Source organism: Sturnira hondurensis, unplaced genomic scaffold (assembly GCF_014824575.4).
Source record: "Sturnira hondurensis isolate 20B ecotype Veracruz unplaced genomic scaffold, ASM1482457v3 Scaffold0010128, whole genome shotgun sequence".
NCBI lineage: Eukaryota > Metazoa > Chordata > Mammalia > Chiroptera > Phyllostomidae > Sturnira > Sturnira hondurensis.
Genome location: NW_028082759.1, coordinates 37,023,999 through 37,042,504, shown reverse-complemented (window position 1 = coordinate 37,042,504; position 18,506 = coordinate 37,023,999). Strand labels below are relative to the sequence as shown.

Below are 18,506 nucleotides of genomic sequence, written 5' to 3'. Positions count from 1 at the left end.
CGGACTACAGAAGTCCTGTGGAGAAAAAGGGACAGCATCTCACACCTGACGGTTTTCCAACAGGGCTGGGCTGCATTTGCCATTGCCAGGCAGATTTGTTCCCTATACTAATGGATGTCAGGTGGTATCTCACTGTGGTTTTAATTTGCATTTCTCTACTGATTAGTAATACTGAGCATCGTTTCATGAGCTTATCAGCCATTTATATATCTTCCTTGGAGAAATACTCTTCAAGTCCTTCGCCCGTTTTATATTAGGTTTCTGTTGTTATTGTTGAGTTGCAGGAGTTCCTTATATATCCTGAATATTAACCTCTTACCAGATATCTGAGTTGTATATTTCTGAGTTGTATATTTCTGAGTTGAATATTTCTCCCATTCCATAGGTTGCATGTCACACTGTTAATTGGATCCTTTGATGTGCAGGAGTTTCTAGATGTAATGCACTGTATCTAAGCAGAGCCTGCAGTATGTCCATTATACCAATGTGCATTTTTTCTTTTCTGCCCTGCAGGCAAGAGTTCTTTGCCTGCAGGTTGTGAGCACAGTTATTGTAGAAGAAACTTTTTACATTTCTGTGCCAGGGAGCAAGAGTGCCCCTGCTAATGACACCTTGTGTTGCAACTAGTATTAGACCTCATTCCAGGTACAGATGAGCTGGACGGCTTCGCTGTAAGCTCTGCGACGAGGCAGTTGTATCACTTGTCATCCTAAAAGAGTCACTAGATTGAAATGCAGAAGCAAGTTGGACCACCCAGCAGGAGCAACGTTGTCTTCATTTGGCAGTTGGGTCCCAGTAAAATCAAATTCCAAAATTGCTATGGATTTTACTTGCTAAAAAATACTTTTTAAATGACTCTGAAAGCTTATCAAATGCCCTGGTTCATGTGTGAACCAAAACAGAGCAAGAAGAGGCCATGCCCTGGATTGCCATTATTCTAGTACCCACGGGAATTTATAGATGCCCTTTTCTTTTATTCACGTCAAATCAGGTTACAGGTTTTCAACATGTGAATGCAATGCTTCCCTCTCTAGAGGCAAATTCATGGAAGTTCAGCATTTCCGTGCACTGACTTTGAATTACTTTTTTCATTTTTAAACATTTCTAGAACATGAAGATCTAGTATAATAGCAGTGATCAGGCTGAAAAGAAGAGCAGGAAAAAAATGACAGTGTCCCAAGGGTGGTGCTGGTGACTTCAGTGGAGGATGGCAGTGACTTTGGTCTCTGGGCAGGCCTGTGCTCTAGAAACGAGAAAAAGATCTTGAGGCAAAGGATAATTAAAGGTCACTTGACAGAGGATGAAAGCAAAATGATTGCTTTGGGCCTGGGTCTGCCCTCAACAGATTTCATTGTTGTTTAATTTTTCTATATAATGTTGCTTTCTGTTCAATAGAAATAATCATCCTTGGCTTAACCCACACCAGCCATGGGTAGCCTAACCTTGCAACAGGTTCCTTCACTTTATTTTCATGAATTTAAGATATTTGCAATTCAGTGTCATATTAAAATAATTTAGGAGCAAGGTTAAGTTTCATTCTCGTGTGTGTGTTGTTTGTGTGGAGGGGAGTCTGCGTGGGGTGTTGGATGCTGCTTATTTTATTTTGGTTCCAGCAGGTGTCTGCTACTAGAATTTCCTGGGCATAAGAGCTATAGTCAGTTTCCACTGTTTCTTCATTAAACAAGAAGAATGATAAAGCAATTGATTGGATTTTCTCTTTTTGAGCCTCTTCACTGTACCATTTTTACTAGGGAACTAAACTGCACAGCACGTAAGAATATATTTTGCAAAATGTCGTGTCTGCCACTATTGAGTTTAAAGAAATGAATGATGGGCTGCTGATCTTAGGGTAATATTCATTTCATTAAGTAGATCAGGTTTGGTAATGAGCTCTTCTAAGAATGGGCTGTTTTTGCCTTGACCAGTGTGGCTCAGTTGGCTGGGTGTCATCCCACAAAGAGAAAGTTCTCTGGTTCAATTCTTGGTCAGGTCAGAGCACCTATGAGAGCAACTGAAGTTTCTCTCTCCCTCTCTCTCTCCCTCCCTCTCTCCTCTTTCTAAATAAAATCTTTTTTTAAAAAATCTTTTAAAAACAGAAGAGACTGCTCTTTAATCAGGTACAAATTAATCAGGCATTACTAATGAACATGTTTAATGCTATATTATGTTGATAAAATGCTTTTAGTATTCAAATATCTGTTTTTCCTAAGCTAGGTATCTAGGGTTTTTTTTCCAACACAATGGTAGCAACTAACTAAAAATCAAATTTAATATTTTTTCTTTGTTGGAATTGTTTGAAGTATTCTATTTTTACTGCTTTTCATTCATTTGTTCCTCTACCAAACTGGGAAAGCCTGACATTGTGCTAAGTCCCAAGCAGAGAGAGAGGAGGACACAGGGGTGAGCGTCTGCCCTCCTTAGACAAGAACGCACACACCTGTGGTACCCAGCAGGCAATGAGCCCAGGTAGGGAGAGTCAGGAAGGAGACTCTGAATTGATGAAGGACAGTGGGAGAAGCACTACGGGCAGGGGTAGGGCATGAACACACAGGCTCAGTCGGAGACCTTGGTCTATCCAGGTGGGTGGCCAGTGGAGATGAGTGCCCAGTTTCCTTTAGGGTTTTGGTGGGAACTTCCATCAGAGGCACTTGTCTTTTACATTAGGCCTCTGCACAGCCATCTTTGCAGAAAAGATTTTATGATGAAAAAATAGTTTGGAAAACTATAAGTAGGTCATGTGTTGGGGTGATAAACAAGAGTCAGACGTTTATGGGTCCTTCCTACTTGTTCCAAGGCTTTGGTGGTTCTCCAAAAGAGATGGGAGAATGGAGTGGATGTGGTGAGACCCCAGGCCTAGAGCCTGTGAGGGAGCCTGTTGAAGATACCTGCAAAATGGGCAGATGCGTGGGGAAAAATTAAAGGAGCAGTGACTATGAGGAAGGCTTAGATTCCAGGTCCAAGTGGCGGGATGTGGAGACTGATTTGGGGTGGGGATAAAACAGAGGTAGAAGAATATCAAGGTTTGGGGCCAGCAGGCTGTCATTCTTCTGTAGAAGAAAAACAGCAGGTTTCCAGGAGAAACGATGACTCCAGCCTGCAGCACATTGAGTGTCAGATGCTCTGCAAAACATTTTAGTAGGAATGACCAACAGGCCATTGCTGTGTGGGCCTGCAGGTGAGATTTGATTCAATGTCAGGGGGCCATGGTTGAAGTTTTGAGTGTGCTGGGGTCTGTACAGCAGTGTGAAGAGAGTGAGGAATGGGTGAAAACTGTCCTGGGGGCCAAGGTCATTTAAGGAACAGGCGACGGACAATCCAATCCCAGGAAGATGGTCAGCAAATAGCAACAATGTGATTGGCCCCAGAAATGGAGAAATGTCATGATTAGACAGTAGCGGCCACATAGGGGTCAAGTTCAGAAAAGAATGAAAAGATTTTGCAGGAAGTTTTACTTAGATGTTTCTTTGAAGTAGAGGCAAAGTTCCGTAATTTTTCAAAAGTGATGGAGCAAAACATGGTGTTTCAAAAGCAACCATTTCATAACTGCAGCTCTGAGTTTCATGATTGCAAAAAGCACAGGAAAAGTAAGGCGAAGCCAAAGACATGGCGATTTGACCATCTCAGTTTTGCTCTAAAAAATGTTTTTTTCTTTCTCTGTCTAAATATGCCAAAATAAGTGACCAAGCTATGACTGATTTATTAACTGTTCAATGTTAATGAACATTCCTCACCCTCTTCACACTGCTCTACAGACCCCAGCGCACTAACAACTTTTGTCACATTCGCTTTGTATCAGACACGTTTGAAAACTTTGAAAAGTATTAAAAGATTATTGCAGCAGGAAAATAAAACCTGACCTCCCTACGAAAAGAACTCCGCTGCTAGAACGTGTAAGCAAATCTGTGGACACGGCTACTGATCTGCTCTTCTGCTAGTTTGCTCTTAGGGAAAACCCGTCGGGTGAGGTGACTTTGTTCCCTGCCAGCTCTGTTACCACAAGCAAATCACCACACCGAGGGCTCTCAGTTTTCCCACCCCTCATATCAAAAGTAGGTGCCCTCTACAGCTCTGCAGATTGCGACACTCCCGTTGGCAATGAAGTGGGAAATATCAGAATACACCCCACACTGTGAGGAAAGTCTTCTTTTGCCAAACTCACGTGATTTCAGCTGTGCGTGCCTACCTGTGTGTATGAGAGAAGGGGGGGGGTATTACTAGATCAGGGTGTAAAGTGTATTTTTTTTTTTACTGTGGATAGTGTTTTAAAAAATATTTGAGAAACACTGTTCCCTCAACTAGAGCCCCTTCCTGTTCTAAAATTCCCTCCTTCAAGTTAACTTTTGGGGGGGTGTAGTAAATGGTTCATAACAACGTGGAGTGGCAGGTACAAAAGCTGTTAAGGCATGAAAGCTCATAACAAAAGAGAAAAACATTAAAAGGTAAATAAGACGAACATCTGTGTCATATTTGACCACAAGATTGAACAAGCCTTTAAAATTTATTAGTATTCTGACTCACAAGCCATTACTCTAATTTATGAAGAAAAGTTAAAGTATGCTATGCATTAACAAACAATGGGGTAGTTCTTTTGATGGTGGCATAAATAAGCAACCATATCAAGGAGAAATAATACTTTTTCAAAGTAACAATACCACGGCACATAAATTCTAGAATTGGCAATTAAATAAACGTGGTGAGGCTCTTCTGCCTTGCCACATAAAAAGATTCATTGACCTCGTTATGAGACAAGTCAGTGGGATTTTATTGGCCTGAACAAGAGGGAGTAAACACCTTGGTCAGGTGTTTTGTTTTAGAAACAGCTGTTTGAATTCCCCCCACTGGTTAATTCTGCTCTAGGGTACATTCGAGGATTTGCTTTGTCCAGCAGGTTTGCTGATGCTTAGATGGAAGTGAGTGAGCAATTTTCCATAGGAGAAGCACTCAGTGAGTTTTTCTTTACTTGTTCGTGTAAACTGTTTTTAATTCTTCTCAACCTGTAGGTTTTAGGCTGTATTAAACAGAGACAATTTGAGAAGGCTAAGGAGCATGAATTATCACGTAGGAAGACTGAGGAAAATACGTTAGGCCCTCCCCACCCCCAGCTCTTGCTCACTCAGTTGGCTTCTGTCTTTCCCTCCTTCCTGCCCTCTTATAAACCCTGGGGCTTTTGTTAGACCCGTTGGCAGTCCAACCCCCAACTTCGATCCATACTATGTTCTCTGTCCACTGTCAGCCGACAGAGAAGGTCTAGGGCAGGAGAGGCATTGAGACCAGCGATGCTATCCTGCCACATTTTTCCAAGCCCTCGGTTCCCCCTCTGGGATTTCTGTAAGTTTAGACACTGGGCAGTACTCGCAGGGTATGGGCCGGGCTAGTGTCGTGGGTGGGGCTAGCAGTGTAGGTGGGCAGGGCTGGCAGGGTTGACTCCACCTCCCTGGCCACAGCTGATTGGCCTTTGGCAGGTGCCCAGGGTGTCTCTGCCTCCGACCCCCACCCCCCATCCGTCACCACATCCCAGGCTCCTGTTCCCTCCGAGGTATACGGTTGTGCCAAATCAGGAGATGAGAATATTTTTTGTATTCTAAGAAAATTTATTCAATGTATTCTCTGAGAACAGCATGTTTGCCATCTAGGTGTCTGATTTATTCGATGAGCAAACTGAGGCTCCATGAGAGGAAGACACCAAAGTAAGCTCAGGGTCAGGGGCTCTTCTCTGTCGCTTCCTGCCACTTTCCAGCGCCCATGAAGCACTCAGTGAGAGTTTTTCTTTACTTGTTCATGTAAACTGTTTTTAATTTACACTTAGGAGGTGGCACTTGGGGTGAATCCCCAAGGATTGATAGACTATGGATACATGGACGGTAGGGAGTAAGTCTTAGGCTTTGGAATGAAGACAAAAGAGAAAATGCACAAGGTCATGTTAGACAGTATTAGAAAACAATAATCTTACATTCTCTGGGTTTTATGTCCTCAATTGTAATATAAGACTCAAAGACGGGTGATACACAGAGCACACCCCAGCCAGAGGAAGGGCCTAAGTGAAGGCATAATTCCTCTAGTTACAATTTTCCCAGTGAAATGATGATACCTCTTCCAAAAGTTTGCTGGGATAATAAAGTAGTATTTTATAAATTATTGTTCTTTGGAAAAATTCCATAATACCACGATACTTATAAAAGTTGGTATTGTTATTAAAATATCAGTAAAACTTTCAAAAACTCACATTATATCCTTGGACACTTTCTCTACAGTCATGTTTTTCTTTTTCACTAAGTGTACAGGACACTCACCATGAACCATCTTGCTTGCTTGGTTTGCTACTCTGTGAATACAGTGACTCAATAAAACCTGCAAATATCTCCATATCCCCCCAAGTTGGTGTCAGTGCCAGTAAATGCGGTCGGTCTATGGTTATGTGAAGCCTTGGGCGGAAGCCACAGGACACCTCGGAATGCTGCTCCCCCCCCCCCCANAGGAAAGGCCCCCCGGGGCCCGCCCCCCCCCCCCCCCCCCCCCCGTGGATAGCACTGGCTTTTTGATGACTGGACACTGTCGTATGAATGTTAAATGCGCCTCCTGAGCTGGCACAATGCCGTGTGGTCAGAGTGGCTGGCCTTTCCTTCTTTTGAGTACACTCAAAGTTGGCAGGCAGTCTGAATGAAGAAAGAACCACGATAGCTACCATTTGCAGTAGAATTAGTATTTACTGCCCTTTAGACTTTAATCTCTATTGAGTCTGTTCTCTAATATTGGTGATGGTGCTTTCAGACACTTTTCACGGATTGGGGTGCGACACAAACAGTGTCTCCTTGATTCACTGACTTTCTTGCTCCTGAAACTTATGTATGAAGCTGGATTTCTTCTGCTTTACATTTTTTGTAATATATTAAGCAGCAAGTTATTTCTTCCTTATGCAAAGTTCCAAGAACCTCAGGGAAACTTTTTAAATAAAATAAGTCATTGATGTTGTCATATAAACTAAATCATGCACACCTAAGGCAACTAGAGCCCAAGCCACCCGAGGGGTCACTTTGAGCCTTTCCCGACACTGGCTCCCTCTTAATGTGACACTACATCTCATGTAACCTGAACTACACATGGTCTTGACCTATACAATTCTTGTTCTAGGATCCACCTACTTCAGTTTCCCTTGGACTGCGAATGGAAGAAATGATTTTCAACTTGGCCGACACACATCTATTTTTTAATGACTTAGAAGTAAGTTCAATTATTTCCTATAAACGTCATGTTGCATGTCTGAAAATAGGTGATTGGTCTTACAATAGGGGGGTATTGTTTTTCGGACGCATAGTTTGAATGATGAGGTAAAGTAATGATCGATTATATGGTGATGCATTTTGCCTTCAGGGTACTTGTTTCGCTTTACTTGAAGGGCTGTTGTGTTTCAAAGTTAGATTCCACATAACCATTGATAAGGATGAACATTTGAGGCTGAGAATCTTCAATACGAAGTTGTGTTGATCAGCAGAAGCTACAGATTTCTCAGTTACATTGAGGTGAATTGCCGTTAGAACCCAACAGAACTGTGGCCCTTGCATGAGTCGCTCACGTCGGATTGGATTGTCGCTGCCTTGGGGGCTGTCCTTCCTGGCTGGCCCCGTTGGTTGGATGGCATTGCAGTCAGGCCTCTGCTCTTGGGGTACAAGGATTTTTTTATGTTGAACTGCCCCTGATTTTATTTGTCCATTCTAATTTGGGGAGAAACTTGTATCTGATGGCTAGTTAAATGTGTTGCGGGCAATGACAAACAGGATGATCTCAGTGAGCAGCATTCTTAAGAATAAAGAATATTGTTTTTAATATCTCCATTCTGAGAAAACATGACTTTAATTATGTTTCACTCCCTTCCTGATAGAGACAATTGTTTATTTAAATCCTGCAGTTAAGCAAGCTTGTGGTAGGGCTGCTAACAGCCATTAGTCATCAGCTTGTTGTTTTGCTAGATTTTATAAATGCGTGTGACTTCGGACAGGGGAAGAATCTGAAAGATTCAAATAGAACTTTTACTGATCAAAGTTAATTGGCAGCAATTGGCCTTTAAATATTTCCTGATGTTTCCCTTTTCAAAATCAAGCAAAATGCACCTTATTTAATAGATGAGCCAAAATCATTTGAAGAATGCCAGTGTGGGACAGGCCTTAACTGCGGTTGGTTCAACATCTGTCCTGTATTTTGATTTCTTTTCATCTGTGATGAAACTACTCACAGATGAATTGGCAACTTACAGTGCAATGAAATTATTTAAATGGGCTTCATTTTTCCCCATTCCTTACTGAAATATTTATTTTTACACTTAGGGTAAAATATGAAAGTTTTTTGCATTTTAAAGTGTTGGCTTTCCTTAAGGAAGTCATGTGTAAGGCATTAGTATTTCTTAAGATAGAAATATTACAAGCAAATGACAAGTTTAGAATTGCCTTTAGGAAAGCTTAATAATCATACTTATTTTCAAAAGCTGTTTCTGGTTTATGGTTGTGATTCACTTCATAAGAGAACAGCACGAAAAATTTTACGTTTTACTAGTATGTTCACATTCCTTCCCTAAGTTTCCATTTATCTCTAATGGTACAGAGTAAGCTGATGTTTTGTCTTGGGTACAACCTTGTTCTTCTTATTCATGTTAATAGGTGTTAATAGCACCCATCAAGAAGAAATTAGCAGTGATTTGCTATTGTTTTTTAACTCTACCTTCTTAAAAATGCCAGCTTGTCTATACAGCACCAAAACTATGTGGTGAAAAGTGAGAAGTTAGGCAAAGTTATAACTTGGTAGAGTATAAACTGAAAAACTTCCAAGCTTAGCTTTGATTTAATACAGCTCAATTATTATTTGCTGACCTTACTCATACTAAACTATATAGAGAGAGTGTCTGAAATAAAAGTAGATATTAGACATTCTGCTTCAGGGATGGAGGGAATGTAGTTTTTCCATAAACTCGATTTTTAAAAAAAGACAAAATAACTAATGCTCTGCTCTACACAGTTATTGAAATATCAGATTCTGTTCTTGTCATGAGGACCCTTTCTTATGAGAAGTAAAGGAGAAAAGAGAGTAAAGATATTCCATCAAATATAAAAACACTAGTGGAAAAGTGATTTAAGCTTGTAACCTGACAGCAGTTGATTTTAAATCATTTTATCTGAGAATAATGTAGAGGTATCAGCAAGAGTAAAAAGAAAGACCCATTTAGCCTCTGTCTTTGGAAATTGTTTACTTGCTCTAAATGTGCCTATTTTACAAATAAATTGGTTCTTATACTTATTTCAGTCTTCTTATGCTTTTGTAATTCAACAAACCTGAAGCTGGTTATTCAAATATTTCTTGCAAAATAAAAAATAAAATTATTTTCTAGCAAAAAGAAATGTATTGGCATAATCCTTCTAAAAACCAAAACTATCTCCTCAGGCAGAGACAGTGTCACACTCCAGTTAGCCACATGTTGTGGGAAGAGACAGGAACGTTTGAACTCCATGTTTTTACCTTTTTAGGATCTAGGGTGTAAGGAACTTCAAGGAAACTGCGAATCTGGTAGTTAGCTTAAAGTGTGATGTCTGAAATTATTGCTGACATTTGGCCTCATTTCTTTTAAAATCTTCACGTTTTGCCTGCTAGTCCCTCTGTGTAGTTTGGTCAGTCCGTAGCTTTGGCGTATGAGGGATTTGGAACAATAGCTTACATTCTGCGAGGGGCTTCCAGTAACCAACCTGCTGTTATCAGAGAACGCCTGTGTGCTTCAAGCGGTTATTAGGATAGTCTAGGAAACTTAGGATATGATTTTAAAGTAATTTTAAAATATCTTAGTTATACTTTAAGGAATAAAGTTAATTGCTTTCGTTTTAAAAGTCTTATTTGTCATCTTGCTCAGTGGCAATTTTTAATAAAAGCAGTGACAATTCTGTTGACACTCCAGGAAAAAATATAAAAAGGAGAAATGTTGGCCTTTTTGTACTAACAAAAATGTTTGACACGTGAAGGACCATGAGTGACAGGGAGACATAATGATCAAAGGACATAGTACTTTCCCCCACCAGAGGGTTTAGACTTTAGCTCCGTAGTGTACTTTCGGCTTTCCTATTTCCAACCAAGCCTGCCTACCGGCCTGCATATCATATTACCAGAAGGTCCCTGTGTGCAGAATGATGGTGCTTACTTGGGGCCTATTTTTTATGAATGACAGTGTGGAACTGCATTGGGTTTGGGGTTGTTTTTTTTTTTAGCTTCTTTAGTAAAGTATGACTCTTTCTGACTGAATGGAGAAAAGAGTTCTTTCTGTTGGGTTTTCATTGAAAGGCAATCTGCAAAGAGAGCCTTGAATATACAATGATGTTTCAGTTGAATGTGTGTTGGTCAGTTCTCCTGCTAGATTTTTCCACAGTTAAAGGAAAATATTTCATCAAGATGGATGTAAGTCTAAATAAAAATAAGGTGTAAGCTGATGTTGAATTTTCTCCTTCTGCCTGGTGTGAAGTCATACCACTTCACGGGCGTGACGGTTGGCCGTCCTCAGTGGCGTTATTGATGGGTCTGCTGTCAGGCCACACTCCCTGCCTGCGAGGACCAGGGTTGGGAGGAAAAAGGAACCTTCCTCCTGTCCTGTGTGAGGCAGGGACATGGGAAGGTGCCGTGTACACCACATTCACCCGTCCACTGTGGGCCACAGCGGCACTTCCCCCCCACTCTGCTGGTGCCTGGTGTGTTGGTTAGTTGGAACAGACCAGAGGGTTCCTTGGTCTCCGGATTTACAGCATGAAGACTCTGCCCTTCCTTGGGTCTTCAATCTGTAGACTCCTGGGCCCAGCCTGGTTTTTAAGTACCTGCTCTTCTAGCGCTTTGTTTTTACCTTTTCTTTTAAGCAAAGGTCTGGTTCTGGTCCCTCTAGAGCCTGGGTTTGATGGTTCAAAGGCCAAAATAAGGCATTGTGGGCAGTTTCTAAGTAATGCCATACCTTAAAGAGAGTGAGCTGTAATAATTTGTTTAATAAAGCAAAGAAATTAGCTTTTCCCTTGGTTTAATTCAGTCTTTAAATTTGCAATAATATTTGATTACTCTAAAACTTAGGTTAGCATTTATTAATTAGTTTAATACATCTTGTTTAAGAAACCAGTTTTAGCAAGGAAGAAATATTTCTTTAAAATATCAGTCATGCCAGTGCTAAGTATAATAGCTTCCATTTCAAGTAAAGTGTTCTGTAGGGACCTAATGCGTATGCTTCCAAAAGTGTAAGAGTTTTAAACGTATTCAAAAGTCGATTTTTTTTAGTTGAAAAATATAATTCACCTAGAAAGTGCTTTAGTGTCTGTAAATAAACAAGAAGAAACTCTGATGCCCAGGGCCCAGCTTCTGTGCGGGTGGATGCTGAAAATGCGGTTCCCTGCCGCCAGAGAAAGGGTCTCGTGGGAGCTTGCAAAGGAGACAGTGCAGGAAGAACCAAGCTGAGTGCTGCCTTCGTTCCCTCCGTGAGCCACAGCCAGCCACAGGAAAGCGAGAGGCCCGTCAGTAATTGCATTCAAAACATGAATGTACCCGTAGACATGTGCACATATACGTATATGGCACCGTGACTTTCAGCTCTGTCCACGGGCTTTTGTGTACTTACTTATTTTCTCCTGCTAAATTTAGAAAACGTAAAGGGTTACATCATTTTAAAAATTCTAGTAATATCCTCCATAGCACTCAGAAATGAGTGTCTGCTAGATTGAGTACTTATCCGTTAGACTAGAATAGCTTTTCTGTTTCCTTCCCCATGGAAGACAAGAGTTGACTCTGCCTCCCTATGTTTTGAGGGAGGTTAATTGGCCTTGTTCATTTTTTTTTTCTAGTTAACAAAAATAACATCAAAATCCCCAGTGTAGGGAGCATAATAAGTTTTTCAAGCAAACAAATTATTATTAGACATCATAAATGTGTATTGATTTTAACTACATTATAACTGATGGCCCAAAAGAGGCAATGCCCATATTTTATCCATTGTCATTGATGCATTTAAATGCTCGTCTTATTTCTTCATCATTTTCACCAAAATTCTGTCGTCTTTGTTTTATCTGAAGTAAAAAATAGAAATATAAAAATATATTCAAAGACGTCATTAATTCTGATGTCCAACAGAAAGTTGAGTCAAAGTATTATATAACTGTTACAATAAAAGCTATTTACCTAATACCACCAGGCAGCATTGTTCTTAACAGTAAAATAATAAAGGCATATTCTCATAGAAATGGAAACAAAATAAGAATGCCCTCTGTCAGCTCTGTTACTCACCTTTGTTCTAGGAGTTTAGGGCAGTGAGATAAGGAATAAACTACAATGAAAGAGATTAAATGAAAGAGATTACAGTTACCTTTTTTTGCAGATTTGATATACACAGGACACTGAAATGAATCTATTGCAATAGTTCTAGAATTTATGATAGGCTTAAGGAAAGTGAAGGATTATAGAATTAAATTTAAAACTCCAGAGCCCTCTGGCCCTCGCTGGGTAGGTCAGTGGGTTGGAGCATCATCCCACACACCAAAAGGTTTCGGGTTTAATTGCCAGAACAATTGTGCTGATCCTTTTACTGAATAAGTCTACTTTTAGCTGATACTCTAGAAAAAAGACTTGGAGGCAGATAATTGATACAAGAGTGATAAACATTCATGTAACACTTGTCCTAAGGGGTCTGTATGAATCGTTCTACATCCCACATCTATGATATACATCATAAAAACATCCCCTGATGTTTCTGTGATAAAAGCACCATTATTTTCTCCTTTTTTTGGAGGAGCCAAGCGAAGCTTTACAACTAAACTTGTCTAAGGTCTCACAGCTATTGAGTGGCAGATCCTGACTCGGGTCCAACACCTTCTAGAGGTTCACTCAAGCCCACAGTATATCTTCCAAAAGGTGATTTTTACCATTAAAATATAGTAATGTTTTAAATACCCCAAAATAAATTAATGCAATATATTATAATACATCTTCACTGAAAATTAAGACAATCCATTGAGGGAAATATTCATTGTTCATTTCAAGCTTAAAAATAGACTGTCCAATTCCAGTGTAACCTTCATGTTAAAATTTATGGCATATTACCTGAAAAGGCTGCATAGTCTGTGACCCCAACTATTTGACATTCTGGAAAAGGTAAAACTGGGGATGCAGTAGAAACATCAGTGGTTGCCGGGGATGGCAGGGAGGGATGGGTAAGACGAGATGCACAGAGGATTTTTAGGGCAGCGCAACCACTCTGTATGGTGCTATAATGGTGCTCTGTGTGTGTCATGACCTATCTGCCAAACCCACAGAATGGACAGCACCAAGAGCGAACCCTAATGCAGACTGTGGACTTTGGGCAATGTTGACATGGCAACACAGCTTCATTGACTATTAGAAATGCATCCACTCAGGTGCGAGATGTTGGTCATAGAATAAGTTATGGGTGTCGGAGGGCCGGGGGACATGAGAAATCTCTATTTCTGCCCAATTTTGCATGGAACCTAATACTTCGCTAAAAAATAAAGTTTATTAATATTTTTCAAAATTATGGAATATTTTTTAAAATTGGAGGAAAACATACTTTTTTTAACTTTTACACTTATTTGAAGATTTTATTTATTTTTAGAGAGAGGGGAAGGGAGGGAGAAATATCAGTGTGTGGTTGCCTCTCACATGGCCCCCACTAAGGGCCTCGCCCACAACCCAGGCATGTACCCTGAGTGGGAATCGAACCCGCAGCACTTTGGTTCACAGCCCTCACTCAATTAACTGAGCTACACAAGCCAGGGCTGGGAAACATACTTCTAAAAGTTACCATGATATAACTTTGAGTTGAAAAATAAACATTCTATAAAATAAGTCATACTATATGATCCTGATGTTAGCATCAATGACATATAAAAAATAACCAGAGATAATCATATGAAAAAGTTGCCAGTCTGGATGGTAGGACTTAAATGCTCTTTCTCTGTGCTGCTCCAAAACTTAGATGCCCATAATATTTTTAACCTCATTATACCTGTTGCACTTGTCCTTCAGTAGTCAGTAAATATTTATTGAGTAACTACCAAGTGCTAGGCATGGTTCTAGGTTCTGAGTGTACAGCAATAACTTGGTCGAGTTTACTTATGGAGTTAGCACTCTGAAAGAAGAAAGAAATAAACACTGAATAAAATAGTTTCAGGTAGTGGTAAGGGCTGTGAGCAAAATCAAACAATAATGGATAAGGCATGGTTGGAGTGGAGCGTGTTTAGCTGGGATGTTCAGGAAGAGGTGTCCCTCAGGAGAGGGCATTTGTGAAGAAACTGCAAGTTGGGAAGGAGGTAGCTGAAGGGGCAGACAAGCATTCTGGAAGAAGCACGGCAAGTCAAAGGCTCTGAGTGCATTTTTGCTCCTTCAAGAAATATTTTAAGTAAAATCATCGTGTCTGGGACAGAGTGAGTAGCAGGGAGAGTGACAGGGTCTAGATCAGCGGGGTCTTATAGACCGTACTAAAGAAGTTGAGTTTTTTTGCCTAATTGCAGTGGGAAACCACTGGTGAGTCTGAAGCAAGGACACAAAAGCATTCACACCTTTAGAAGATCAGTGTGGTTATGATGTATGGAATGGAGCAAGAGTGGAACCGGTGAGACCAATGAGGCGACTGTTGCTGCCAGCCAGGGAGCTCTGGGCTGAGGCTGTGGCAGTTGAGAAGTCACAGGGTTTAAGTGTGATTTGGTGGCAAGATTTGCTAATGGACTGGATGTGGGAGAAGGAGGAAAGTGGAATCGGGAGTGGCCGCCAGCAACCGGAGGACGGTCACGTTATCTCAGATGAGGAAGAGTGGGCCTGGGGTGCTGAGGTGGATGGGCGGTGTCCTAGTATACCCAGGCACTCTGCTCGGAGCAGGTTAGGTTTGAAATGTGTTTGTCACCTCCAAGTCAAAAGATCACGTATGCACGTGTTCGGATGTCAGAGAACGGAGGCAAATCCGAAGATGCAGTTTGGGGAGTCATAAAGGTGTGACACTGAGGAGCATCACAGGAGAGGGAAAGGGACTCAGGTTGAGCATTGGACACTCTGACAGTTAGACACAGGACTGAGAAAGAGGAACTTCCAGAGATGGGTGAGGAACAGAGAGTGAAATGGGTGGAATGTGTGACACCTAGAAAATAGTGTTTCAAGAGCTAGGAGATGGCACTACGGCGTCAAATGCCGCTGGAGTTGAGTGAGATGAGGACAGACAAGCGACTTTCGGATTTGGGAAGCATGCAGGTTGTTGATGACCCCAATAAGCACCATCTCCATGGAATGGGACAAAATGGCCCAGTTCTAACGGATCGACGAGAGGATGGGGGTTGACAGAAGACGAGAGAGTTTCCATGGTGACAAAATGGGAAGACATGGGTGGTACACAGAGGCCGTCATGGAATCAAGGCAGGGTCTTTCAACTTTAGACTGCAAGCGTTTAAGCCAGCTGGATGCCAGCGGGATGATTGGGTAGAAAAGAAAAGACACATCGCGTGGTGCAGAGGGCAAGACTGCAAGGGTGAAGTGCTTGGCTGACAACAGGGGCGGGAGCCCGAAATGAGTCACAGGGCTGCTCTCGGGCGAAGGAGGGCGGGGTCTGGCAGCCGTGAGAGGGGACTGTCCTCAGTAAAAATACTTGCTGAACATGCTCTGTTATGACTTTCCTTCTGCCCCTCTCTGTCCCCCACCAGGCAATCCCTTGAGGGTGGGGACCATGATTGGTCCACTTGAATCCTAAGCTCTTAACACCAGATTTGGCACATAGAGTCTCTCATATGTTTCTATATGATGCCTCCTAAATGTTCCGAATTATTAGTCTGCCATGAGCTCTACTGTTTTCACTATTTGCACATGTTAACTTTTCAAAACTAAATGATTAATCACAATCTCAAGAACAATTGAAATTGTCCATATTGTTACATTTTGATATTATCCTTTTTTAAGTCATACTTTTAAAATCCTTAATGTCAAAAGACAGTGCACATGGAAGAGGTATGATATAAAATAATACACAGTGTAGTTCAAGTTTAAAGTTAAAAAAAAGCTTAGTGATCAAAAAAAGAAGATAAAAGGTGTTCTCCATTAAAAATGTTACAAAAAATGAATGATTCATACAATAAAAAAAAGATTTAACTCTGGGTAGTACAGTAACACTGCCAATAACTAAACTGTTTTCTTTATGTTGTTATTTTCTACAGTTACTATTTCTTGTAATTAGGAACTGATTGAATGGAATTATGATTCAACTATTCTAACTTGACTCAAAGCCCTACATGTATGTGGTTTCTTATCTTATATTTCCAGAAGTACCAGATTGAACTCGTGAATTCATTCATTCAAGAGGGGCCCCCCAGGGCATCGATTTCCTGTCTGTGAGATTGAATGATAGAAGCAACCCCGACAGGGTCACTGCAAGGGCTCTGTACATGAATATCTGTCTGCTCAGTGCGGAGAACTAGCGTGTGCTCGGGAGGCAGTGAGCAGTCTGCGCCACCATCACTGTAGATGGAGGGTCTTCTGGTGCAGAACACTGGGCAGAGCTGCAGACGAAGAAGGGGGGTGACTCGTGCAGGGGTCGGGGGATGAGGGTAGGAGACAATAAGGGGTTTGCTGCCCAAATTACCATGAGGAATTCCAAGGGAAACCACCGCAGAAACAACAATAAAACTGACTGTGTTCAGTTTACAAGTGCAGGTGGTTCCAGGCACTTCACAGAGTGCGCCTCTTGCTCTTCCCTCACTCACACCCTCCGCACACTCCCACTTTCATGAGGGGAGGTTTACTGTTGGGTAAGAGCTCCGGGATCTGGCTCCCATCACTTGATGCTGTCCCCTCATAGGAAACAAGGATGTGTTTTGGATCTGGCTTTGTGTCAGAAAGATGTGTGTTTCTCTGGTTATGCTGAGAAGTTTGTCCATTTCCAGCCCCATGGAAGGGGGGCTGGAAGGAGGGCTCATGGACCTCGTCGGTGGTATGTGCAGCGTGGAGCAGGGCCCCTCCCTGGATGCAGTGCAGGTGGCTGGCCCCCTCCACACACTGCCCAGGCTGCAACGCCCCTGGTGAAGCAGGAGGCAGGAAGGCAGCAGGCTTTAGGGAAGCAATTCTCACGTCAGTCAAACAGCATCAACTTTGAGCTCTGGCTGGTGTGGTTCAGTGGATTGAATACTGGCCTGCAAATGAAAGGGTTGTGGGTTTGATTCCCAGTCAGGGCACAGGCCTGGGTTGCAGGCCAGGTCTCCAGTAGGGGGCATGTGAGAGGCAACCACACACCGATGTTTTTCTCCCTCCCTTCCTCTCTCTCTAAAAATAAATCTTTTTTTTTAAAAAGGGGAAAGCATCAACTTTGAGTCTCTGCCAGCACTGTGAACTCAATCTTACCATCTCCAGGTTACACATGGGAAGGGAAGTAGCTCAGGTGGTGCAGGGGCTTCCTGTCACAGATGTCACTGCTCTGAACTTCTCCAGCCGCTCACACAACAGCTGTTCCTTGGTAGCAACACAGAGGAGGCATTAGCACCTTGGCGATGGCACACGCTGATGTGACACACCCAGGCCCAGGACCAGTGTGTTCTCTTATGGGTTCTTTGAAATCTTTCTTCTCACCATGTCTCATGAACAGCAGTTACTCAAGCAACCTAAGATTTGCTCTGAAATGTTGGGAGGCAGGTAGACAGGTAAATAAATGCACAAGCAGGTAGGCAGACAGACAGACAATGGACAGACAGACATGTGATTACAAATTCCTGTTGTTGGCCCTGGCTGGGTGGCTCAGTTGGTTGGACCATCATCCCATACACCAAAAGGATGTAGGTTATATTTCTGGTCAGGGCGCATACCTAGGTTGTGGGTTCAATCCCCGGTTGAGTCACACATGGGAGACAAATCATCAGTGTTTCTCTTCATATCAGTGTTTCATTCATTCTCTCTCTCCTTCCCTCCCTGCCTCCTTCCCTCCCTCTCTAAAATTAATTTTTAAAAAATTCTTGTAGTTGAATAAGCAAAAATATCATCCTAGTAGACCCGGCATTACAGAGACAAGACCTCCTGTACTGTGAATGTACTCACATGCTCCATTCTGGACACTGTGCTAGGCATGGAGGAGATGAAATATACCCACTGCTCTCCAGGGCCCCAATTGCCAGGTGGGCACAGAGAAGCAGAAGAACATTATGTCGCAGCATGGGAGGCACCACAGTGATGGAGACGCATGGGACTGCAGTGGCTCTAAAGGCAGGTGGCTGACCCTAGTGGAGAAGAGGAGACAAGGCTGAGAATGTCAGAGAAATGACTTCCTAATGAAGTAGCAGGAGAGTGTGTGACATTTGGAAAGAGTTTGAGTAGCTATAAGGCACAGAGCCCACGTCTAACAGTTGTGAGATAAGCAAGGGGGAGGAGCCAGACCATATGGCTTTGTCCACTTGGCTAAGAAAGTTGGGTTTCATACTGAACGCCAGGGGTAATCCTTAAAGAATGGAGATGGGTTCAGTGTGGCTCAGTTGGCT

General features: G+C 42.1%; 1 protein-coding gene across 12 annotated transcripts in view; it reads left to right on the top strand.

Moving 5' to 3' along the window:
• Positions 1-18,506, top strand: part of EYA1 (EYA transcriptional coactivator and phosphatase 1) — a 303,573-nt gene that overhangs the window by 249,274 nt on the left and 35,793 nt on the right. For all 12 annotated transcript variants that reach the window (XM_037058695.1, XM_037058698.1, XM_037058700.1 and 9 more), the window contains one exon: positions 7,129-7,218. In XM_037058695.1, coding sequence (XP_036914590.1) covers positions 7,129-7,218 — 90 coding nt within the window. The remainder of the gene's footprint in view (positions 1-7,128; positions 7,219-18,506) is intronic.